We start from the raw sequence: 24,899 nt of genomic DNA, 5'->3' as shown, positions 1-24,899 counted from the left end.
AGGGGAAGAGGGAGGAGGGGAAACATCCGTGTGAGAGACATCGACCGGTTGCCTCCCGCCTGCGCCCCAACCAGGGCTGGGGATGGAATCTGCAACCCACGTACCAGCCCTTGACCAGGAATCGAAGCCACGACCCTCCGGTGAGTGGGCCGATGCTCTAACCCCTGGGCAACACCAGCCAGGGCGAGATGCTTCATTTCCTGTCACACGTTGGCCCCTTTCCACGTCTGAGGGAGGTGGGACAACAGAGGGGCCCAAAACAATAGCTGAAGCTGATTTTATTTGTCTTTTTTCTTTTGAAGCTGCTTTTTGACGAGACACACAGGAACCAACCACCTAAATAAACGTCCTCTTTATTTACCAAATATAATTTATCAGTTATGTTGACATCTGTCAAATCAGTTATAGTAACTATAAATAATTCTCTTAAGACACAGTTCTGTAACTTTTTAAGGATACAAGAGTAAACCAATGTCGCTCCTTGCAGCCAGGCCGAAAGTACATGCGGTTTGTGCAATCAGGGAAAATAAATGCATCTCCCATGAAAGCCAACTTCGTTTTCGTGCCGTCTCACCCCACAGTCCTCCCTCTGCTCACACACTCAGGACTGGGGGCGCGCCTACCTCCCTGCCTTTTCAGCAAAGAAGCTCCAGAGCCTTCCAGGGCAGCCTGGCCGAGATGAGGAAGGGGTGAGCGACAGGGCAGGGGTGACTGGGGAGCACAGGGCACAGCTTCAGGGGGCAGAGGAGCTGGTTTTGGTGCCTGTACAAGAGTGTGTGCAAATGTGTTTGGAGACGGGGAACAAGATGCAAGGCCTGAGGAGCAGAGACAAGCCCAGGCTGGTGTTAATGAACTCTGGTGGACACAATTCCAACTAGACAACCTCTACAATTCCTTCCGATTCTAAGGTTCTAGCTCCACTAGGTGGCCTGGGTGGGCATGGAGGGAGAGAGAAGACAGCGTCTGGAGGTATAGGGCAAGTTCCTGGATAAGGCATGGTGTTGGTAAGAGACAAGGTCATTCCTTCGCCTTTCCCTGGAGGTGGGTCCTTCAGGTGAGAGAGGGGAGGGTTTCTGGGAAGGCTGTGGATAGAGAGGCTAGAAAAAAACCTGCATCCACAACACCCAGACTTTGTACATGTGTGTGGACAGATTTCCGATCTGTTCAGAGTAACATGTGGGTAAGATAGGGACTCCAGTGTTCTCCCAACCTTGTGCTAGGCAGAGAAAAGTAGAGGCAGCTAGTTGATGTCTAGTCTACTAGTTCTGAATCCTTTTTTTGGGTGGCTGGTGAAGAGAGGTAGAGGGTAGGAAAGGTGAGGAAGGGACATTTAGAGAAATGGACACTGGTTGAGCCATGGGGCTGGGAGCTGTAGCTGGGGTCAGCATTTTACACAGGTGGCATCTAGGAGGGAGATCCAGAGGCAGAACCTGGCGTGGTGATACACATGCAGACACAGCGCGGGAACGAAAGGAGCCCGTGGCCTTTATCTGGGGAATGAGGTGAGGTTGGAGCTGTATTTCCCTTCCCACAGGCTGGTCAGTGCCTGGCACAGTACCTAGCACACAGTAGGCACGCAATCAATACTGCTCAATGGGTGTTTCAGACCATGCCTGCGGCAGCACTCCTCGAGGGAGGCCGTGTACTTGTTGAACGAGTAAATGAATGAATGGTGAGTGTGGGCAGAAGCCAAGCGAGAGGACAGCTGATTGCCACGGGGTGACAGAATGAGGGATTTTACGAAGTGACAGCCTTAAGGTGGCCACGTGACCATGTGTCCTCAGGAGAAACAGCAGCAGCGAGACATCCCTGTGGCCCTCCACCTCCCAACCCTTCTCCACGTACCCATCCCTGTCCCTAATCTTGGAACCCAATCTGGTCAACTCTGGGGGAAGGTAGTGCTTAGAGACAATTAGAGATGAAGGTTGAACAGAGATAAAGAATTGGTCCTCTGGGCCCAGAGAGGATATAGATCTTGGCAAACCTATGGGTGACTATGAGTCAACAAGGAAACCAGGCCACTGCTCATTTCTTCCTGAATGTGACAATCGATTGCAAAAAGATCACTGGCAGGGGCTGGGGGTGCTTACCAGCCGTTGGGCCAGGGGCACGTGCATAGTCTGAATAGTCAGGCCACCTTAGTCTTTCAGAGAGAGAAGGGCCCAGGTCCAGAGGGCGGAGAGCAGGGCTAGGATTATATGGAGCCAAGAGCAGTTGTCTCTTGCCTTGAAGTTGGTCCATTTCTAGAAAAAGTGTATACGTGTGTGTGAGGGGGAAGGGTGGGGGGATATATTTATCCCTCTGTTCAACCAAAAAAAAAAGAAAGAAAAAAAACACCAGAGCCAACTCACAAAGGGTTTCTCATTAGGGCCAAAGCTAAGTTTGCCAAAACATGATCCCAGATCCCAGACGAAAACCCTGCCCCAATCCAGCTCACCTGGAGGCACCCACCATGAAATTGCACTTGGTGACTATCTCAAAAATCTACTTGTACTGCTTGCCTCAGTCCCTCTGTCCTGCCTGAATTTTTGCTGTACAAACTTGGCTCAATGTATAAAAATTCCCATTGAAAATAATGAGAATTCGGTATCAAAGTGAAGTCCTAGAAAGAGGTGGGAGTGTGGAGTACGGTGGGGGGAGGGGAACAAAAGACAAAATCCATACAGAAAGTGCAGAGGGTGGGGAGAAGGTTGAGTGACCAGGCTAGTCCCCGACGTCCGTGTCTCGGTCCCCAATGAGCCAGAGGACATGGAAGCTGAGTGCTAGGAGCCCAGTGCCCAGCAGGTCCCCCAGAGCGGTCAAGTACGGGATGGAGAAGTTGTCGGGGTCCAGGCCCCGGCCCCACATCCAGTGCACCATCCAGTCAGCGATGTACAGGAGAATCAGCACCTGGGGAGACAGAAGGGTTTGGTCTAGGGCCCTCCCTCTCTCCAGGGGGAGCCAAAGGCCACTGGATCGGACCCATTGATTGCATCACAAGGCCTGGCTCTCCACAGTCCTTGTGCTGGGGCAGTTCATCTCTCCACACGGTGACCTCTCTGTTCTCACCCGCAGTGAGAATAGACGACAGGCATAATGTGAACCCTTTAGAGGGGAAGATGCTCTACTCTCTGGGGTCACCCACATCAGCATTACGTTCTGCTCCCTGACTGAAATCCGACGTGCCACAGGAATTCAGCCCTCTCGCCTCTAATTCTAGGTCACCCTATTCGCGGGTCACTCCAATTCCCGCCATGCTGGCGTCTCCAGGAGCTTGGCAGGGGGCAGGGGCAGGAGTTGGCTTTTCAGAGCGGGATTTCTCCCCGGAGCTGAGAGGAATAAGAACAGTGCTGGAGATGGCTGTCTGCACAGTCGTCTGCGTCACACCTGATCATCCCAGGCTGGCTTCCTCCTGACCCTCCCCATTCTGCTGCTGTGGCTCAAAGAACGCAAGTGTGTTTTAATGTTAGTCTTAGCAAAGCAGAATCACGAACAAGTCTGCTAGACAGAAAGCAGACAGTGTACAGCCATTTGAAAGACACTTTGGATTACCTGCTGCTCCGATGTCTCTGTGCCCTTGCGTTCCCGCCATTACTACAGACAGCTAAGAAGGATCTGGATTAGAAGCCTGCTAGTGGGCCCAGGACCAGCAGCAGCAGCTGAGAGATTGTTAGAATGCAGTCTCAGTCCCCCGGCCCCTCAATCTCCTAAATCAGAATCTGCATTTAAACAAGATTCACACGCAGGTTTAAGTTGGAAATGCATTTAGATGCGATGGGCAGGCCCACATCTTCTACGTGCTCTGCATCCTCCCTCACAGGTGGGCTCCCTAAATCATTGCACCTGGCTGAGAATGAAATAGGTTCTAACGGGAAGGCTCCAGCACAGTCATTGGGGAGGTTTTACCCTTGACTGTACTTTGCAAATGCTGCGGTATGTAAATTCCGCCCTAAGGGGAGCAGATGCAGAAAGCAGAGACTCTCGCAGGATAAAGAAACTAGAGTTGATACCTATTTTTAGGCAAACTTGGTTGTTCTCCTGTCTTCTCTCCAGGGGGGCCGGTGCTCACAGTTCTAGCACCCTTCACATTCCCCCTCCCCTGCACAGCTGCCCGGTACTCCTGTGGCCCTGGCCCTGACCCTGGGTGAGGGCCAGCCCCTCCCCCCCAATAACTTCACACCCTTTTCAGCAGAGCCCCAGATGAAGAGCGTGGCAGGAGGACTTCACGCTCTGGAATGGAATGGCAGCAGCTGTCCCTACATTCCAGCCCCAAGCAGGCCCTGGGACACACGGCTGAGGAGGCAGCAAAGGATCAGGAAGAACCTTTCTGGGGATCAGTGCCAGGCCGTGCCCCTCCACAGGCCTGGAGAAGAGGAGGGCAGAGATGGATAGTGAGCTAAGGCTCATCCTTCCCAATGCGGGCCAAGGGCTAACCTCCAGCCTCAGACCCTCACAAGGGAATGTGGTGACCTGGGTGACTGCATGTGGTGGGTTCTCAGCCCGGCCCTTGCCAAGGTGTCCCAACCCACAGCCTTTCTCAAGGTGGGGGTAAGGGGTGCAGGGATAAGTGATGGCCAATAGGGACTGGTTAAATGAAATTAGGGAGCCTCTCTAGAACAGAATAGAATGCAGCTGTGAAACATCAGGGTGCTCTTTACATGTTGATGTGGAATGATCTCTGTGATAGACACATAGTTATGTGAAAAAGGCAAGGCTACCTGTGTGTAAAAGAAAGAGGAAAGTAAAAAAAAATAGGTATGTTTGCTTATATGCATTTGAAACAGCTTGGAGGGCATATAAGAAATGGATACACGGCCCTGACCGGTCTGGCTCAGTGGATAGAGCGTCGGCCTGCTCTATCCCAGGTTCGATTCCAGTCAAGGGCATGTACCTTGGTTGTGGGCATATCCCCAGTGTGGGGTGTGCAGGAAGCAGCTGATCGATGTTTCTCTCTCATCGATGTTTCTAACTCTCTAACCCTCTCCCTTTCCCTCTGTAAGAAATCAATAAAATATATTAGAAAAAGAAAAAAAGAAATGGATACACGGATGGCCCGGGAGGAAGAGAACTGGATGGCTGGGGGTGGGGGTGGGGGCAGAGCAGACCTTTCACTGAGGTTTCACTATGAACCTTTGAAATGTTTGAACTGTAATGTGACTGTTATTACCTATTCACAAACGAATCTCTACAAGTTTAAAATGTAATAATTAGGGTGAATGTGGCTATGAAGAGGCAGCATGAGGGAGCCCTGTGCTGATGGACCAGTTCTGTGCCTTGACTTGCTGGTGGTTACATGAAGCTACACATGTGATAACACTGCACAAAATTACACACACACACACACACACACACACACACACAAGTGCATGTAAAACAAGTGCAACCTGAATAAGCTCTGTGGATTGTAACAGCTTTGATTTCCTGCTTTTGACATCGCGCTATCCTTATGTAAGAGGGACCGCTGGGGGAGACTGGTGGACAGTACGTGGGATTGCTCTGTACATTTTTTTTCACTGCCCTGTGAATATATAATTATTTCTAAATAAAATGTTGAAAAACGTAATAACACAACAAGGGAGAATGTCAGAGAATGGCAAGGCTGGACAGGATCCTACAGATTCTCTAGCACACTGGTTTCAACAGTTTCTCAAGCCAGGAAACCCTTTATTCATACGAAATCTCCCGCGGAAGCCCAGTATGCAAAGCAGAGCCACGGGGAGCTCTGCGGCCAGAGCGCACCTGCTCAGCGCCCTACAACCACCTGCTGAAAACCGCCACCCCTGGTTCATTCCTCTCAACTTACAAACACTTCAATCACTGGGCTCAGAGATCATTCTACCACTGGGCCAAAGTCACAGCCTGTGCGTCCGAGCCCCCTGTCCAGTGTTTATCTGCCGTCCAGTCCCGGAGAAAGAGGTGCAGAGTGTCTGATGGGCCAAGCCTGGGCCTCCCCTCCCACCCCTGCAGGGCAGCCCAGCCCCTGGGCCCCTGCCAGTCGGTACCTGGAGCAGTGCGGCTGTCATGTAGAAGACGATGAAGATGAGGGTGAGTGTGGTATGCCCTCCCTGCATACAGCTGATGGTGTAGAGGAAGACCAGGTGTCCTGGAACCACGAGCAGGAAGAGGACCCGGGCCGAGCGAGAATTCACATCTGGGAGCGAGGAAGAGAAGGGGTGAGGAGGAAACCTGGCCCCAGAAGGTCTTTCAACATCAGGAGGTACCACGCTACAACTCCAGGGCAGCAGGCAGCGGACTGCCTCTACCTCTCCATCCCCTGGTCCCCAGCCCCCAGGGGTTCTCAGGAAAGGAGAGCCTTCCTGCCTGGCCTGTGCCTACTACGACAGCTGGTATCTGGGCCCAGCTGTTTCCTAAGTGAAGCTCACTGACTGCTGACCCTTCCCTCCAGGGCTGGAGTGGGCCCAGGCGGCGGGGACTCTGCCATTACCAGGACTGAAGAAGGTGGTACAAGGACTGGGGCAGCGGCGAGGGGCTTGCTCAGAGTTCTCCCCGGGCATTCCGTTCATGTGCAGGAAGGTGGAGATGCGGCTGGCCTGCACGGCCACCAGATTGCCCCCAACACCTGCAGAGACAAGAGGATCTTAGACATGGGGGGAGGGAGGAGTCCCCAGGAGGAGAGTGAGACATGGAGAAGAAAGACGAAGACAACCCCCTACCCCCATTCCAGGAGTCTTCCAATCCTCCCATCCCCCCCGCTCTGGAGATGTGGCAGATACATGTGGCCCTGGTGTGGCTGCGTATGCAGGAAGGGACACAGGTGGATCTGTCGACTCGAGGAGCCTGACTGCTCCAGCAGCGGGGTGTGTGTACCTGCTGTCGCACACAGCCCAGGGGACGAGGCCCTGCTTGCCCCGGGCCCTTGCCAAAGCTCCGAGCTGACCCAGGGACTCAGTGGTTCTAGTAACCCATGTCAAGGATCAGGTTTGAGCTCTGAGCTCTGGAATCTGGCGCCCAGGAACTATGCTTACTCTCCTTGGCATCCCATCCCCACCCATTCCCTGCTCCCCTCGGCCTTGCTCTGAGCCCTGTGAGGCTGACTCTACAGACTGTATCTCCCGGGATGGTGCTTCTAATCAGATTTGTTCAACAGGAGGCATGAGTAGGTGATCAGAAAGGGTGGGAGGAGAGACAGGGGCCAGGTATTTCTTTCCTGTTCCCTCTCTGCTTTATGGCTGTGGCTTACCCCTGCTGGAGGCAGAGGAGGGCTCTTTCTGGGCTCCCATAACACTATTTTCTCCCCTTGCCCCTTGAGAACTAGGGCTTCCTGTTGCTGCTCATCTCTGGATGCCTCAACATCTCTTGTTGGTCCTACCCGGCTCTCCCTTCTGGGAAAAGCCCCTTCATTCAAACCTTGAACTAACTGAGCTGGGTTCTCTTGCTTGCTAGAACCCTGACTGAGGCAAAGCCCCCCAAATCCTCTTTTGCCCTCTCCTTTCCCCTGGCAGCTGAGGCCAAACCTCACCGTTAATCACAGGTGTGAAGACAGCCATCCCTGCAAAGTTGGGGTCTGACACAGTCTTGTCCAAGATGAGGCCTCCCACGCTACAAAGACACAAAGACAAAATGACACAAAGGCCATTAAGGGGTTCTGTTCCAGTCCCTGGCACGAGAGGGGCAGCCCATCTGGCTGTGGGCAGGAAGGGAAGCAAGGTGGCTCTCAGGAGTCCCTGCTCTCCCAGTCCTTGCTTCTTTCGCCAGAACCGGCTGCTGCTCATAACTTTCGGCTGTCACAGTGCTCCCTGAGCAAGCTGATGGCACCCATCTCCCAAGCTGGCTGGAGGCGCCATCCATAGGGCAACCTGCTTGTGAGAACCTCTGCTGTTCTGCCTGTTCAGTATTTATTTCCCTTTCCTCCGGGGATGGTCTCTCTCAAACTCAGTGGCTGTGGTTCACATGACATTACTCCTATGAGGACTAGGCTCCAAACTCATCCAATCAAAGCATCATATCCCCAAGGCCACAGTGATTGGTTCAGGAATAATCATGTGACTGAAGGAGAGCCAATGAAATTTTATTGTATTATTATTACTAGAGGCCCAGTGCACGGATTTGTGCACCAGTGGGGTCCCTCAGCCTGGCCTGCGCCCTCTCACAATCTGGGACCCCTTGATGTAGTAGTGCGCAAAGTGGCAGGCGGCCGGGGAGGAGCCTGAGCCCAGGCACCATGCCACTCCTGTTCATCCTGGCCCCACTGCGCCTGCCACTGCTGCTCGGTAGCGTTGTGCGGAGGCGGGAGAGGCTCGCACCACCGCAGCTGCGCTGGCCAGCCCTGAGCCTGGTGTCTGGCGCCTGTCGGTCAGCTGAGTGGCGCTCCCACTGTGGGAGCACGCTGATCACCAGGAGGCAGCTCCTGCATTGAGCATCTATCCCCTGGTGGTCAGTGCACATCATAGCGACCAGCTGTTTGGTCACGTAGGCTTTTATATATATATAGATTATTTTTTCCCAATGAAACTTTATAATGGGACTTTGTGAAATTGTTGAGAGAAAGAATCTCTCTTACCACTGAATTAGTACAAGTAGAAAAGTATAAACCGGAACTGCAGGCCAACACAGGGAAAAGCAGAGCCAAGAGATGCTGAATACTGGGGCCCTGATGATATAATTTCTGCTCCTGAATCCAGCTGTGCCTTTTTAGTTCCCTGAGCCAAATGCATTCTGATTTTCAATGAAACCCTCTTCAGATGGTTTCTGTCATTTAAAATAGAAGGACAAGTGACTGACACACTACTGAAGGCATTTCCAGGGTCTGTGCCATGCTCCCTCTCTTCAGGCTTAAAAGGGAGTCTGTGGCAGGGTGGAGAGGGTGGGGGTAGGCACCCACGGCCTGAGCCTACCTGCTGATGGCCATGGCAATGATGACAGGCTCCCAGCCCGAGTACAGCACCTCCCTTGTGGCTGGGCTCCGCCGGGCCAGCACCACCCAGACTGGTAGCAGGGCCACGAAGAAGGCACACACCAGGGGGTAGATGTATTTCCAGTTTTCTGAGAAGCAGAGATCAGACGGAGGTGAGCGCTGTGACTCCCTCTTCCCAGCCTCCCCCTGGCTGATCCTGCAAATATCCCAACAGATCAACAGCCACCCCGCACTAAATGCCTGGACATATATAACCTCATTTGATTCTCACTGTAAGCCCAGGAGATAGGTGGGGCCAGGCTTTCCCATTTTGAAGATGAGAAAACCAAGGCTGAAAGCTTCCCCAGCACTGGACTCATAAGGGGCAGAGACCAGATTCTAGGTTTCTTGCTTTGATCCCCAGAAATCACTCTCTCCCCTCCCCTTCTCCATTTTGCAAACAGATTCCAGCCTTCCGTTCCCTTCCTTTACCCTGTACACCTTACCCCTCCAAGGGAAGCACTAATCCAGCAGGAATATACATATTTCTCTAATACTCTCTATCCTGCCCCTGCTACCTGCATGAACTTGAGATAAGCACTTAACTTCAAATCTCTAAGGTGGGGAGTTATTACAACTGTCTTCCAATCAAATAAAGAACGCAGAAGGAATGCTTGCACATTTGCATATACACTAACCATCTCTCCCAACCCCACCCAGGAGGCCACCCGGCTCACACCCTCGGTAGCCTCATCCTCACCCAGCTCCAGGTAGAGTCCCCAGCTGATGCCTGAAAGCAGTGCCAAGGTAATGAGGTCACCCAGGCTGGCAGCAATGGGAGTGGCCACGTTGTCTGGGTTGATTCCAATCTTTCGAGAGCCAATGATGACCCCAATCATGATCATACCTGGGGAGGAAGGAGAGGAGCCAGGAAGGGTAAGAAGAGGTAGAGGGGTAGCAACACAAAGAGCGACTGGAGGTGCCAGGCCCAGGTGACACCTCTGGGGCAGCTCTCCCTACTCCCTTCCCCTCGCACCCTCCTCCCCTTCCCTTCCCTCCTTACCTAGTACCAGGGAGGCAATGAAGGCTGTGGCCACACTGCTGGCACACAGCAGAAAGGCATGCGGGATGCTGAAGTGGCCGTCAGGGATCCAGCCAAAGACGACGGCTGCAATGGACGCCAGGAAGCCCACCACTGTGGCCTGCACCTGAGGGGGGAGTGGTAACTGGAGAGCACTGGGAGCAGAGAGCTTCTTAGCGGAGACCTCGTCCTGGCCCTCTGCAGCCCAGGAGGTAGGTGGGGCGGGACCATCCAGTCCTCCCAAGCGGGAATGATGTCTTTATTTGTTTAGTTTCACACCAGACGCTAGTACTGTGCAGTGCACCCCGCAGGAATCCAGGACATGTTACTGGTGGAATGAGTGTTCCTCTGGGGATTGGGGTGAGGTTCAATGGCGCCTAGGACTTCAGCCCAGAGACAAGGCTTGGGCCTCAAGGGGACACGAGACAAGGGCGGTCAAGGACATGTCAGCACTCCGGTGTTCGGAGTCTGATCTGTGGGGACATGAGCCCCCTGCAGCACTAGGAGCCGAGAACTGACACTGAGATGCCGAGTTTCTTGGCTGCTTTCCTGGGAAACCTGGTTCCCTCCTAAAGCTGCTTTCGGAGAAGCCAGCTCGGCAGGACGCCGGAACTTCACTCGGGGCCCAGCTGGGGCTGCGCAAGCTTTTCATCCCTGACCAAGGAGGACGCCCAGCCCAGTCTCTCTGGTTCCTGCTGTCTTACCTGAATGAGGGCCATGTTCCCAGTGATCATCCGCCAGAGCTCCTTGGGTGTGTCCATGTGCCCGATGTTGGCCTGGGAGAGGGAGGACAGGGGGCTGGAACTCCAGGCTGGAAAAAGCCTGCAGCTCAGACCATTAGCATCCAACTGGCTCAGGAAGCAGTGCATGCGCCTTAAGACTCTGGGACTAGAACATGACCCCATGGAGAGTGAAGCAGGCATGGGGGGGCTAGAGTAAGAGGGAAGGGGCTCCTTGAGCTCCTGTGGTGAGTGGTGGCAGGAAGGGGGCTCCTAAGGCAGCCTCCTCCTCTCAGGAGAGCTGCTCCCGACACCTGCCCAGCCCAGATTCCACCCTCTGCCCTGCTCATCAGGACAGCCCATTCCTGAACAGGTTAGAATGGCCCGATGGACCCTCAGCTCTGGAGCCCGCTTGCTGTCCTCAGGAAGGAAAGGTTAGCTGCTGGTGCAGGACTGTGGCCGCAAGTGTGTTTGGGAAGGAGTGAGGAGGCACAGGAGGCCAGGAGCAGGGCCAGTTGGGGCAGAGCAGGCTGGCTACCACTTCTCTCTGCTGCTTTCTCCCGACTGGTGGCCACGCAGGGACATCTCTGCCACCTGGTTCCCCTGCCTCCTGAGTTTTATTGCCTCCCACCTCCTACCCCCTGGTCCTGTATCTGGTCCAGACTTTGAACTGTCAGGGCTGATCTAAGGGGTTTGGGAGGTGGGGGTGATGAGCACCCCTCCCTGGCTATTCCTTCAAAGCCAAGGGGGCAAGGGAATGGGATGGGAGAGGCGGGGCAGGCCTGGCTCTGCTCCGGCCCAGCTGCAGAGTAGGGCTGGAGATCAGAGGCGGCCCCCATCTGTGCAGGTGGAGGGACCAGCATGATGCTTGCCTGTCAAAGCTGCACAAACAGTCACGAGGCGGGTTGCAAAACAGGGGGTGGGGCAAGCGTCCAGGGACGGCTGAGATGTCCAGAAACCGAGCCTGGGAACCACTCGAGCAGGGAGCCCCTGCCAGGAGCAGGACACCCGGCCCGGGATCTCCCTACACCTGCCCACCCCAGCCCCACACCCCAGGCCTGGGCTGCTGAGGAGGCCAGTCGCGATCTCCCAGCCTGGCTCCGTGCTGCCCAGAGTCCTGCATACCCCCGTCCCCCCCCCCGGCCAGGACACTCACCGCGGTGGACAGCCTCGATGCCAGGGTCATTTCCAGGTTCCCCTTCAGCCCCAGCAGTGCAGGCACCAGGATGAAGACCTCTGTCACCTTCTGGAAGACTTCCCAGTGCTACAAGGTGAAAACAGACCTCAGGAATTTCAGTGCCCCAAGGGGCCGGCTTCGAGGTTGAACAGATAGTCAGGAATCAGGGGCTTGAGGAGGAAGTGGGATCAGCAGGGAGTGAGCACATCAGCCACTTTTCCTCCAAGAACCCTGGAACCAAACCAAGCCCATGGTGCTCCAAACAACACAGTCCCCCCCCCCCCCCCCAGTCCCCCCTCCCCTCCACCGCCCAGAACAGGGGAGATGAAGATGTAGAGGCTTCTCTGGTCAGGAGACCCTAGCCTGGCTCTACTTCCACTGCCTTCTATTCGGCCAGGGGGAAGAGAATGGTGAAGAGCCACACAGCTGAGCCACCCCAGGTGGCTGACACCCCAAGTTCCTTTGAGATTCCCCCTCAAATCGCAATCCCCAACCCCTCTGCCTTTAGTCCGTTTTCTCTGCGGCCTCAGCCTTGGGCAGTGTTGTCTCAGCTGTTGAGAGCTGGGCTCCACGGGGCTGAGGAGATTAGGGTTTATTTGGTTTCTATCTCTAAGGGCTTTGGGCCTCGGCCATCGCAACTTTCCTTCTGAACAGAGTCTGAATTAAGACCGTGGTCCCCAAACCTCAACATGCTGGTCTGCAAGAGGCGTTTTATTTTGCCTCTGCACTCTCTCACCCTACATACTTCTCCCAACCTCTCAGCGAGGAGACGCAAGCGCACCCCTGCAGGGAGAGACTGAGCCAGGAGGCAGGAGACACGGGTTCTAGCCCGACACTGTTAGGCCTGGCTCGCCCCCAGGTCCTCCAGCAAACATCTATCACGCAGACTGTGCGAGGCCAAGTGCTCTACATGCATTTTCCATTTCACCCTATCAACAACCTGGTGAGGTAGGGGCTATTTTTAACCCCATTTGGTAAATGAGGAAACAGGTTCAGAGAGCACTCCACCCATTAGTGCTAAGGGGGAAAAGTGGGAGCCAGGACTGGCTATCTGAAAGCTACTTTAGTGGCAACTGAAACGGAAGACTTGTGAAAAAGGCTGGGATTGCGGCTCCCTCCCTGGCCTTGGCAGCAACGTGGGTTCCTTTATTTGTTTTGAGAATGGAAAGGCTTCAACTTTGGGGAGGGGGGAGGGGGCAGGTGACCAGGCAGAAGAAGTACAGAGGTTGAGGCGACGTGCTGTAAGGTCCTGGACCGACAGCCTTAGATCTCCCACAAGACACCCCAGGGAGGGGCCTCACGCTGTCTCTCCAACATCCTCCCCACATTGACCAAGGGGGACCTGAGGCAAGTTACAAGGACCTCAAGTTACTGACTATAAAATGTACAATTCAGGGGCCAGATCAAAGGGTCTCTAAAGGCAATTCCAGCACCAACACTCTATAGTTAAGGATGAGCAAGGTTGCAAATCGGACCTACAACGATTAGGATGGCTACTATTAAAAAACACACCAGCCCTAGCCAGTTTGGCTCAGTGGATAGAGCGTTGGCCTGTGAACGGAAAGGTCCCAGGTTCGATTCCGGTCAAGGGCACATGCCTGGGTTGTGGGCTCAATCCCCAGTGGGGGCTTGCAGGAGGCAGCCAATCAATGATACTCCCTCATCATTGATGTTTCTATCGCTCTCTCCCTCTTTGTTCCTCTTTGAAATCAATAAAAATATATTAAACAAACAAACAAAAAACACTAAAACTTCAAGTGTTAGCAAGGATGTGGAGAAATTAGAACCCTTATGACTGTTAGTGGAAATGTAAAATGATGCAATCACTATGGAATGTAGTATGGCAATTCCTCTAACAATTAGAATAGAATCTACCACATGATCCAGCCATCTCACTGCTGGGAATATAGCCCTAAGAGTTGAAAGCAGAGTCTCAAACAGACCTCTGTACACTCATGCTCATAGCAGCATTAGTCACAATAGCCAAAAAGTGGAAACAACCCATTGGTAGATGAATAGGTAAATAAAATGTGGTATATACACACAATGGGATATTATCTGGCCTTAAAAAGGAGGTGTGTCATGTCACCTGCGACGACACTGATGAACCTAAGGACATTGTACTAAGTAAAATAAGCCAGACACAAAAAGACAAACACTTCTGTATGTATCTAAAGAAGTCAAACTCATAGAAATAGAAAGAGGGATGGTGGTACCAGTGGGTGGGAGCAGGGAGCAAAGGGGAGCTGCTGTTTCGTGGGCACAGAGTTTTCGTTTTGCAAGATGACAGCGTTCTGGAGACGAATGGTGGCGATGGTAGCATAACAATGTGAATGTACTTAATACTACTGACCTGTGCATTCAAAAATGGTTAAAATGGTAAACTTTATGCTATGTGTTTTTTTGCCACAATTAACAAAAAAATGATCAAGGAGATCAGAGAGGGCTGGGCCAACACTAGAGACCAGGTGAGGCTGGACACTGGGGGTCCTATAAGGCAAGGACCTCTCCGAGAGAAAGAGAGAGAGAGAGAGAGAGATTAAAATATATATATGTATATGTGTGTGTGTGTGTGTGTGTGTGTATTTTTTAAAATATATTTTTATTGATTTCAGAGAGGAATGGAGAGGGAGAGAGAGACAGAAACATCAATGATGAGAGAGAATCATCGATTGGCTGCCTCCTGCACGCCACATACTGGGGATCAAGCCCACAACCCAGGCATGTGCCCCAACAGGGAATCGAATTGCAACCTCTCGGTTCATAGATTGACACTCAACCACTGAGCCATGCTGGCTGGGTACGTGTGTGTGTGTGTGTGTGTGTGTGTGTGTGTGTGTTGGCAAGGGAGGCATGACCTTGCCACTACCCTGGGGAAGGGCTCATCTCATTAGGGCTTGTCTGTCCTTACCTGGGCTCACAGGTGGAGGGCCTAGGACTCTCTTTAGGGAAGTCCTCTCAGAAACCCTCTTCCCTGCACCCCCTCCTTCCCCAGGAACATTGCTGAGCTTCCAGGCACCCACAGGAAGAGCTTTTCCCTCCAAATGCTGGACGGGTTCGAATCCCTTCTCACCCCAGGGCCCGAAAGAGAGGCAGCCACAGTGAGCCCCATGGGCCTGGGAGGAGCTCGGGGCTGTCACTTTTGGATGCTGTGCATAACCCTGGGGTTCCAGGTCCCTGCAGGCCCGGCCTTGCTCTGCTCACCTCCTCTTTCCTCACCTAAACTGGACAACAGTTCAGAGAGGGAAGAATTCCCCTCTCCTCAGGAGGGTGGCCTACTGTGGGCTTTCAAAGGCCTCTCTGAGCACAGCTTCAACATGGTCCCCCCCCCCTCCCCCCCGTCCAGCTCTGTTCTCCAAGAGGTCTATGTAATGCATATGCACTGGCCGAGTGAAAGAGGAAAGAGCCCAGAAAGAAATGCTCCGAGTATATGCAAGTAATAGTTTCTGAACCATTTCCAAGGAATATTGTTTGTCTTTATAATCATCTAAGAAAAATAATATATGAGGCTCAGCTAAGCCCCACTGGCAGCCACTATCAGCATTCCTCAAATGCCCCCTCTCTCTCTACCTCTCCTTTTAATTACACAAGGACTGAGAAGATGTAGGGTTTTATTTTTATTTATTTATTTATTTTTTTAATATATTTTATTGATTTTTTACAGAGAGAAAGGGAGACAGAGAGTTAGAAACATCGATGAAAGAGGAACATCGATCAGCTGCCTCCTGCACATCTCCTCCTGGGGATGTGCCCGCAACCCAGGTACATGCCCTTGACCGGAATCGAACCCGGGACCCTTCAGTCCGCAGGCCGATGCTCTATCCACTGAGCCAAACCGGTTTCGGCGAAGATGTAGGGATTTAATAGTGCAAAGAGGAGAGACAGGCAGGCCAGGAGAAAAGCAGCCATAATAACAGCTCCTATGCAAGTCCCCTCATCCGCATAGAATACAGCAACCTCAGGCACCCTGAGCCCAGCCCGGTGAAGCCAAGCTGGCCCTTGGGTCAGAGCAGCCAAGTCCTACACACCTGCTTTCTTTACCCACAAAACCCTCTCAAAGACGCAGCTCAGGGCGCGCACACACAGAGCTCTGGGAAGAGATGGTGATGTGGGGCAGCCCGGAAGCAGTCGGGAGCCCATAGGACTATATGTGGCAGGGCAGACAGGGCCTAATTCAGGCCCATCCTGTTCATCTTGGCTGGGAGTGCTGCCCGAGAAGTCAAACCCGCCAGCCCTGTCTGCCCAGCCTTCAGCCAAACCTTCACCCACGCCTTCCTGCTCTGCTGGGGATGGAGAAGGGTGCGTTCCAGGAAGCGGGGGGGGGGGGGGGGGGGGGGGGGGCCACTGCGGGGGGCGGGGGGCGGGGGGAGAGGCGGATCTACACATTTCACTGCTTCTCAGAAATGCAACTCCTTTCCAGTTCTTTCCTATGGAGGTGGGGCTCACCGGTCCCTGATATTCTGGGGGTGAGGGATGAGACTGCCTGCCCCACGCTCAGAACTAATCCTGATTCAGAGCAATCACCTCAGTGGCCCTGCCAGTCCCTCTCCTTTGTCCTTCCACCCCTCACCTCCCCCTGCCTGCCTTGGAGTGTTCTGTCCTGAGCCTCCTCCCCCTTGGAGGGTAGCAATGGGGAAGAAAGTCACAGCCAGGAAGACTAGGAGTGAGGACATTAAGACTAAAATCGGTAGAGATAAGCTCTAAGCACGGGCTGAGGGAGACCCTGGGAAGGAGGGCTGGAGTTGACCTTGCAGATCAGATTGGAGTAAGCCCAGTATTCACCTGTCTGAGCCACCCTCCCCGCTACACACACAACTCTGCAGGTGTCCTCTAGCTGTCCAAGGACCTCAGGGCAACGCCAGGATAGAGAGAGCTGGACGCTGTGAGAAAGGGGTGGGCAAGTGAGATGGAACCGAGGGTCATGCCCAGGAATGCCCACTGCCACGGGAGCAGGCCAGACAGGAGAGAATGCCTTTCCCAATTCACTCGTCTAAGCCCATGCTTGCCATCTACTCTCATCTTTGTGGATGCTCCCACATACACAGCAGGTAGAGAAGCCAGAGAAGGCGGTGCTTGGGGGAGGGGGTCTCCTTTCCTTGGGATCCTCAGCGAGTGAGCAGTACTGTTACAATAAGGACCTCTTAACACAGCTGGGGATTCCAGTGAAGGTGCACACACCACCTCCTGCCATCCCCATTCCTCAAAAGGCTAACGGAACAAGGGAGTGAGGTACCCTGCAGCAGGCAGGACCAAACTAGGGGGTGGGGCCCAAGGCCTGTGCAGCAGGGAGGTTTCCATACCCCAGTCCACTTCAGTTCCAACACTGGGCCCAGTCCTGTTTCCCTCCCACGGGCTGCAGGAACATTCAGCCACGGTGGGAAGTTGGAGCAAATAGCAGTCCATTTACCCTTTTCCTGCTTTTGGCCAGTGTGCCAGCCCCTATCTCACAGCAGAGCTGGCTGTACACATGAGTAGAGAGGAGGGCAGATAAGAGGAGACAGAAATGGGTCTTCCAGGAAGAGACGGGGTCTTCCCCAGCAGTGGGGAAAGGTTGGGGGCCCTGGGCCCAGGAAACATCTGCACCAACACGGGCTCCGAGACACTGGGGACACTCTACAGCCACCTCCTCCCCACGGCCCCCGTCTTTAGGAACCCCCAGATGAGGCCCCACTGGAGGCTATCTTAGCTTGTGAAAGGGAAATGCAGGTGTGAATCCTCAGACATCACCCTGCTCTTCCGGAATCTGCGATGGTCAGTTGCCCCCTCTTGCTCCCCTGGATACGGATTAAGAATCTCCCTGTGGTCTTATGTCCTGTTCTTTTTGTACCCACTTTCTCCCATGCTCTCTTCAGCTCTCTACAGGGCCTGCTCCAGCCCAGCTGTGGTAGGGAGGCTGGGGGAAGGCGACTAGGACAATCCAGCCATTGTCATCCATACCAACTGGACCTAATTCTGCAGCGAGCTGAGGTGCCACGCCAAGGACAAATTCGGCCCTCTGTGGGTGTGTTGGGCAGGCTTCAGAGGTTCCCTACCTAGGTCTCTCAATGTCTCAGGCTTGTGGGGGTCGGGTGGGGGTGAGGCAAGATGTCAGAAGCCTTTTCCAGCTCTACAATTCTCAGAGTATGTGGGAAGGGAAGGCAGGGGGCCCTCTAAGAACTTTTGTTCTTGCTTGTTTTAGAATATAATTCCAATTGTTCCAGATTTCAGTCCACCCTGTTTTTCAGGGGAAGGCAAAGAGAGCAGACTCCTCCCAGACTCTTTTAAAAAAAATATATATTTTATTGATTTTTTACAGAGAGGATGTGAGAGGGATAGAGAGTTAGAAACATCGATGAGCGAGAAATATCAATCAGCTGCCTCCTGCACACCCCCCACTGGGGATGTGCCTGAAACCAAGCTACATGCCCTTGACCAGAATCGAACCTGGGGCCCTTCAGTCTGCAGGCCAATGCTCTATCCACTGAGCCAAACCAATTAGGGCTCCTCCCAGACTCTTAAATCAACTGGTGAATCATGGCCATGGTGAAGGCCATAGAGGTTAATGGTCAGGCTCGGAGTCAGGTGACCAAGGACAAGTTACCTAACTGCTCTAAGCCATAGGTCCCTATCTACAAAATGGAGATGATTAGCATTTTGAGGAGCCCAGCAAATGCTCCCCATACCAATATCCAGAAAATAAAGACAACCCTCTCCCAGTTCACCATTGGACCCCGGTTCTATACCCTTTTGTAGATACCAAATCAGAACTCAAAAACTCTAAAAACTGAGAACCAAGGACACAGGAAAGGGATGGAAAAGGGGGAGAAACTGCTACCCAACTCTCACCCCACTAGGAGGAGGGGCAGCCCCTGGGGGGGAATCCAAAGCTGACCTTCCCAGCTCCAAGCTGGCTTCCTCACCCGCATGAGGAACAATTCCTAAGGTAACAGGTTAGGGGTGAGGAGGCAGTACAAGGCACTTTGGCATGACATAAACAACATCCTCCTTAGTCACTGAAGGTGCAGGGTTCTCCTGAAGGGCTCAAGTCAAAGAAGGAACCACCTAGAACCAACTACCCTCAGTTTCCTGGGACAAGAGCATGAGGAGACCCATCAGCAGGACTCTGCATCGCCACAGGCATCATTTGTAGGGTTGGCTTGGCACGGGAGAGGGATGCTGAGCTCCATATCCTCCTGAGATTTCACAGTCACAGACACGGATGGGTCCTAAAGAGCAGCCCTAGCTGGTTTTGCTCAGTGGATAGAGCATCGGCCTGCGGACTGAAGGGTCCTGGGTTTGATTTCAGTCATGCCCAGGTTGTGGGCTTGATCCCTAGTAGGGGGTGTGCAGGAGGCAGCCGATGGATGATTCTCTCTCATCATTGATGTTTCTATCTCTTTCTCCCTCTCCCTTCCTCTCTGAAATCAATAAAAACATATTTAAAAAAAAAAAAAAGCAAAGGCCAGATCTCCTTCAGCCGCAGTATTTGGTATTTCGCTGAATACGTAGGACAAAGCCCAGTACTCAGCAGCAATATTTGCTAGTGATTGACTTAGTTAAATGTGGCATCGTCAGAAAGCTCTGTGTGCCTTATTGTCCTTCAAAAACTTTTATCTAGAAAGAAGACATTACCTATCTCTTGGACCTTCGAGGTTTTGGGTAAGTCCTAACCCACAATACACTAATATAGCATATCCCTGGCTCTCCCAGGACCTACCAATTCTTATCCATAATTCTACCCAGTAGCCTCAAAAAGAGCGTTCTTTGGGGGGTGGGGAGGCAATGGGGTGATAAGGACACATATGTAATACCTTAATCAATAAAGAAAAAAAAAGAAAGAGCGTTCTTTGTCCAAGGCAGGTTCATGAAGACAGATAAGGAGCAAAGACAGTTTTGCCCAAGCCTGGTTACATTTTACCGCCATTTATGTCACAGAATTAGCACTTCTATGTCTTATCATGCCACCCCCCTCCAAGCATGCAACAGACAGCATGTGCCCAACCCCATGCCCCAAGATCTTGCCAAGGTTACAGGCAGATAAGCAACACAAAATGCCTTTAAGAACCTTCCCTTTTCATTTGAGACCCTCTTGGCAGCCAGGCAAATTCCTGCCCAGCAGGGGGATGGAAAGGAGACTTGAAACTGAGCTTTCTACTGTGGGTATCCTTGAAACCTCAAGGGAAGGGAAAAGAAAGCGTAAAGTGGAGACCCATGGAAATGTCTCCTACGGAGCCGGGCTTAGCAGGAATGCCCAGGAGGAATGGCAGGCAGCAGCCCATTCCATCGCTCCTCTTCCAAGCCTGAGCTCTGGAACCAGTTCTGCTTCCGTTAAGCAATACTGCCCTGACCACTTCCCTGGGGCTACCGGGCTTCCTCGAGGCGTCTGTAGTAACTAGACCAAGAAGAAACTGAGGCTCTGATCCAAAGGGAAGCCGTATTCTAGGAAGCAGCAGCTGCTTCCGACTGGAGGTGGAGAGAAAGCGCCTAGAGGCCGTTTCTCAGGAGGAAACGTGGCACCGGGACTCACGGTCAAGAGCCGCCCTCCCCCGGTCCTACCTGTACGATGTCCAGCACCATGCCCGCAGCCACAGTCCCGAAGCCTGCCAGGAGGAAGGGAAAGAGCACTTGCAGCCCAATGGAAAAGGAGGTCTCCTTGAGCGGGGAGGGTGGTGCGGGGCCACGGTCTGTGCTGACGTCGTCACTTTCATTGCTCTGGCTCCCGTTCTCCAGCAGGGCGTCCTCCTCCCGCACCCCCTTGGCGTTGGCCCGAGACTCAATCACCACCACCTCTACCCCAGCCTCATCAGGCCCCAGGAACTCCGAGGTCCCGGCCAAGGGCTCTCGCCCGGGGCCATCGGAAGAGCAGGGTGAAGCAGCAGGGCCAGTCCCGTTTAGCTGGTGGATGTCCTTCAGCTCCAACTTAGAGGACATGACGGGAAGGGAAAACAAGAAGGGGAAACTTCTCTCCTTTTTCTTTTTCGCTTTCTCTCTCCCTCTCTTAACTCAGGAAAGAACTTAGTCTTGGGGTGAACCCAGGCTCGGGTGCCGCAGGACCTCTTCCCACGGCTCTCCGCTCCTACCAGGTGCTGCAAAAACTGATCGACCAACAGGCAGCCCCATCAAGCACTGAAGCCGCAGGCTGGAGGGAACCAGAAACTCCTCACCAGCCCCCGCAGCCAGCCACTAGGGGTGCAGACGCCTGACGCCTGTTGTCCAGCGCTGGGCTGGGGGGAAATGAATCAGGCCTCTTATCTTCTTTGGTTCTCAGCAGCAGGTTGCTCAGAGCGGGGACGTCCAGGGTGGAAGAGCCCAGCCAAATGTGGGGTAACCTCTGGGGCGGCCCTTCTTTCATGAAAAGTGGTTTGAGTTCAGTTCTTTCCGAAGGCAGCGTGGGCCTGGGGCTGCGGCTTCTTCCCACGCCTCTGGCTGGTGTCCTTAAGCTTCCCACAGCTTCTCAGGTTCTGCTGGTCCCCGGGCAGTGCCTGTCGTCTTTCACCTTTCTTCCAGAGATTTCCTTCCTTCCCGGGAAGACCTGGAACCTCCCAGAATCCCCGGTCCTTCAAGTCACGAGAAACTGCGTGGAATACCTTATGTGGGAGGAAGACAAGAAGAAGAGAATGTTATGATCCAGCAAAGGGCAGCTCGTACTGGGAGGCACAAAAGCAGGCACAAGACCAAGAGTTTGTTCTGGCCATTAAAATGACCCATTCCTGCACGGCAACATCTGGAGGCCCAGCAGGCACCATCCCCGCCACCCTCCCAATCAGCAATCAGCAACCCACCGCTCCACAGGGCGCACCCACAGTGGTGAGCAGCCTGGGACGGGGAAGACGCTGTGCAGGAGACCTTGCATTGTCTTCTCAGTAATCGGGGGGGGGGGGGGCTCAGGGATGTCCTGGGGGACACCCCTTCTTGGATGCTCACGAAGAACCTGGGATTATTTAGATGTGGTCTCCCAGGGGGAGTCGGTTGCACATTCAGGCACAGACTCTGCCACACAGACACCCCACTGTAGAACATGATTGTTCACAATCACAAGACAGCCACCCAGGGCCATTAACCAGGGAGAATCTGATCACTGAGCGAAGGTCCCCAGACTCCCAAGCGCCCGAGCCCCTGAGAAAAAAAAAAAAAAATAGGAGGACTCCCTGGGCAATGAGGCCAGCCTGCCAGCCCGAGGCCAAGAGCCAGAGGCCTCCCCACTCCTGCCCTTGAGAGTCAACAGTGTTACAAAAAGCTCAGACGCTGACTTGGAGCCAGGCCTCTTGTCTCTGCTTCTCTCCCCCTGCTCTGGGCCCTGTGAGCTTGTCAGATAGGGACACGGGAGTTATCGCAGTTTGAAGAGAAAGAGGGTAAAACTACTGGTTGTTATGCACACATTTCAGTTCTCTCGGTTCGCCCTGTTCCCCAGGGTTGCTGAGAGTTGGACATAGTGGAATTCTTAAAAAACAAAAGCACCAACTAAAAAAACACAAAACCAAGCAAAACAAGAAACAAAGCAGCATAAACCAAAATGTACTTGCTCCCGAGTGTATGTCTTTTTGGCTGTAATGAGCCCACTTTTTTTTTTTTTTGCCTAAAGGAGTCCCCAGGCCTTGATCCCACCCTATTCCATTTCACCAGAATAGCTTTTACAAAGTGAAAAAATAGTTTTAAAGAGAATTTCCCGAGGTTAAGAAGAATAGGTCCTTAAGTATTCCAAACACACAATTAGTCAACTCCGGCTTGGGAAAGGGTGGGTCAACTCCAGCAACTGGTCCATGAGTATTGTTTTCTCTCTGTCAACTCAAGCCGCCAGGACTCCCTTTTCCAGGCTCCTTTAACCTAGGCTGTGGTCCTTTCCAAGACCCTCACCCGAGAGGAAACCTCTGAGCAGGAGGGAGTCCACTGCTCCTGTGGCAGGAAACTTTCTGAGTCTGCTAAGACTTGGCCCTCCTCCCTCGTCCCGTCTTCCACACAGGCCACCTAACCTGAAAGGAGACGGGCAGGAAGGGAAGCCAGTCCCTCGTCTTCCACACAGGCCACCTAACCTGAAAGGAGACGGGCAGGAAGGGAAGCCAGTCCCTAACTCCACTCCTTCCAGTAAAGAGACTCCGGACAGGCCTTAGGCCCTGGGATGAAAGAAGCAAAAACGGAACCAGGATGCGCTGAGAAGGGGACACAAAAGCCCCGTTTTACTATCCCCAAACCCACGGAGGGGGAGAAGCAAACGGCTGTCCTCCCTCGCCTCTCCCCGATTCGGACTCAGCAAATGCGCTGCGAGCCAGGACTCCCGCCCTCCGCCCCCCACCCCGCAAGGGGACTGACCTGCTCCTCGCTTAGGAGGAAGGGGGGCGCCTGGCGAGCGGCAGCAAGGGCCCGTGGTCTCGGGGAGGACAGGGTGCCCCCTCTTCTCATCACTCCTCTTCCTCGGCCGTCCTCCTCGGCCCCCGGCGTGCCCCCCCACACTCCCAGCCAAGGCGAGCGTCCAGCCGCGACCCCCGGCTCGCTACATCTCGCCTCTGCGCTACAGCGAGGCCGCTGCTCCGCTTCCACGAGGGGAGGTAGCCGGTGGGGCAGGATATACCTCCTCGGGCTCGGGCGGGGGGCACCCGTACGGGGGGACTGTGGGGCCGAGCTCGCTCGCCCCCAATCGCTTTTGGCCCGCGGACTCGGGCCCGACTGGTTGGCTGCTAGTGGCAAACGTGATCTGGGGCACCCTGGGTGGCCCCCCCGACTCCATCAAAAATAGATTCTGGATGGACAGCAGCAGCCACCAATCAGAGACGGAGGAGGGGCGGGCCCCGCCTCTCCCGGCCCCTTTCTTTCGCTGCGCAACGGGAGGCGTGGCGTCGGGGAACCCGGGGCGCGGGTGACGGGAACCCGGAGCGGGCGGTCCCCGCCGCGCGGCGCTCGCGCGGGTCCCTGCGCCCCTCGGCCACGGGCCCGGGTGCCCGCTGCCCGGCGATCGCCGCGCTGTGCCACCTCCCTCGGGCCGGCCCACCGCTCCCGGGGCCTCCCTCGCCCCCGAAAGGCGTGCGCCCAGGGCGCGCCTGCTCTGGCTACCCGAGCGCTTCCTTGGGGCTTCGGCCTGCGGGGAGACGGGGAAACTCCCGCGGAGCTCCCGCGCTCCGTCCTCGGGGAGGACCGTCCCTACCTCGTTCTTGGTCACGGCTCCTCTCCGGCTGCCTGGTCGCCGCGAGCTTCCGCCAGATCCCGCCTTCTTCTAAGCCGATGGCTCAGCCCGGACGGAACCGGCCTTAATAAAGTCCCGGCCTTGAAAGGGGTGGGGATGGGCGGGCGGGAGGGAAAAGAGGTCAGGCTCTCGGCTGGGGTCACACGCGCACCACCTGAGGTCGGGGCGGAGCGGAGCCCGGCTTCCTCTGGTCCCGGTGGCAGCGTGGGGAGAGGTGTCTCCATCCCGGGCCAAACGAAATCCAACTTTCCCTGACGCACCTCGTGGGATCAAAGAGGGGTGTTCCCCTCCAGCCTTGGGCCGCTTCCTCCCCTGGGCAGCTCCGCCTCTCCGACGCAGATGCAGGACCAGTGCTCTGGGATGTTTTTGTGCAGGGGGTGTGGCCTCCCCCGCCTCCCGCCCGAGAAAAGGAACCGCCACCCTCGGGTTTTCCCCTCTTGTCAGTGGAACCTGTGACCAGTGGTTCCTTCCTGTTCTTTTCCTCCCGGAAAGTGGCTCAGGGGCCACGGGAGCGTGACTTCAGACCTCTGGATGGGGCTTGGAGTAGAGGTGTGCCGGGTGTGTGTGTGTGTGTGTGTGTGTGTGTGTAGAGAACGCAGGGCTGGGTTTGACGCTTTTGGCATCCCTTTCAGAAAGAGGGAGAGAGAGCGAGAGAGAACACAGCCACCAGGTAATTCCTTTGGACAAGGATAGCAACACCTACAACCTCCCACTCCATCCAGTATTGGCGATCATTCCAGTTTAGCTGCTAGGACATTTGCACCAATGGCCTGCGGTCTTCACAGGACCTAGTCTTAGAGCCGCACTTCTGGCTTCAAACACTGGGTCTCTCAGCCTGAAGATAGAAGTGGGAAACATTGGGCTTTGCCCCAAAGGATCTGTTTTTGAATAGGGGGTGTAGGGTTGGTGGGGAATTAGGGCTGATGTACCTGGAG

General features: G+C 54.2%; 1 protein-coding gene across 2 annotated transcripts; it reads right to left on the bottom strand.

Annotated features, from left to right (window-relative positions):
- Positions 1-275: 275 nt before the first annotated feature.
- Positions 276-24,248, bottom strand: SLC41A1 (solute carrier family 41 member 1). 2 transcript variants are annotated; one of them, XM_070395706.1, is made up of 11 exons: positions 23,926-24,248; positions 20,346-21,376; positions 11,790-11,897; positions 10,619-10,690; positions 9,897-10,041; positions 9,594-9,740; positions 8,835-8,982; positions 7,460-7,539; positions 6,425-6,559; positions 5,982-6,130; positions 276-2,889 (listed from the first exon to the last, which is right to left on the bottom strand). In XM_070395706.1, exons 2-11 carry the CDS (start codon positions 20,718-20,720, stop codon positions 2,704-2,706), a joined length of 1,545 nt encoding a protein of 514 aa, XP_070251807.1. In that variant the 5' UTR covers positions 20,721-21,376; positions 23,926-24,248; the 3' UTR covers positions 276-2,703. The 2 variants fall into 2 exon arrangements, with proteins under 2 accessions (XP_070251807.1, XP_070251805.1); XM_070395704.1 differs by lacking the exon at positions 23,926-24,248 and adding an exon at positions 23,097-23,453.
- Positions 24,249-24,899: the final 651 nt, after the last annotated feature.

Source organism: Myotis yumanensis, unplaced genomic scaffold, assembly GCF_028538775.1.
Source record: "Myotis yumanensis isolate MYYU_CA2020_CCGP unplaced genomic scaffold, mMyoYum1.0.hap1 SCAF_17, whole genome shotgun sequence".
Lineage (NCBI taxonomy): Eukaryota > Metazoa > Chordata > Mammalia > Chiroptera > Vespertilionidae > Myotis > Myotis yumanensis.
Note: the sequence above shows the minus strand (reverse complement) of the source record. Positions and strands in the feature narration are given on the sequence as shown.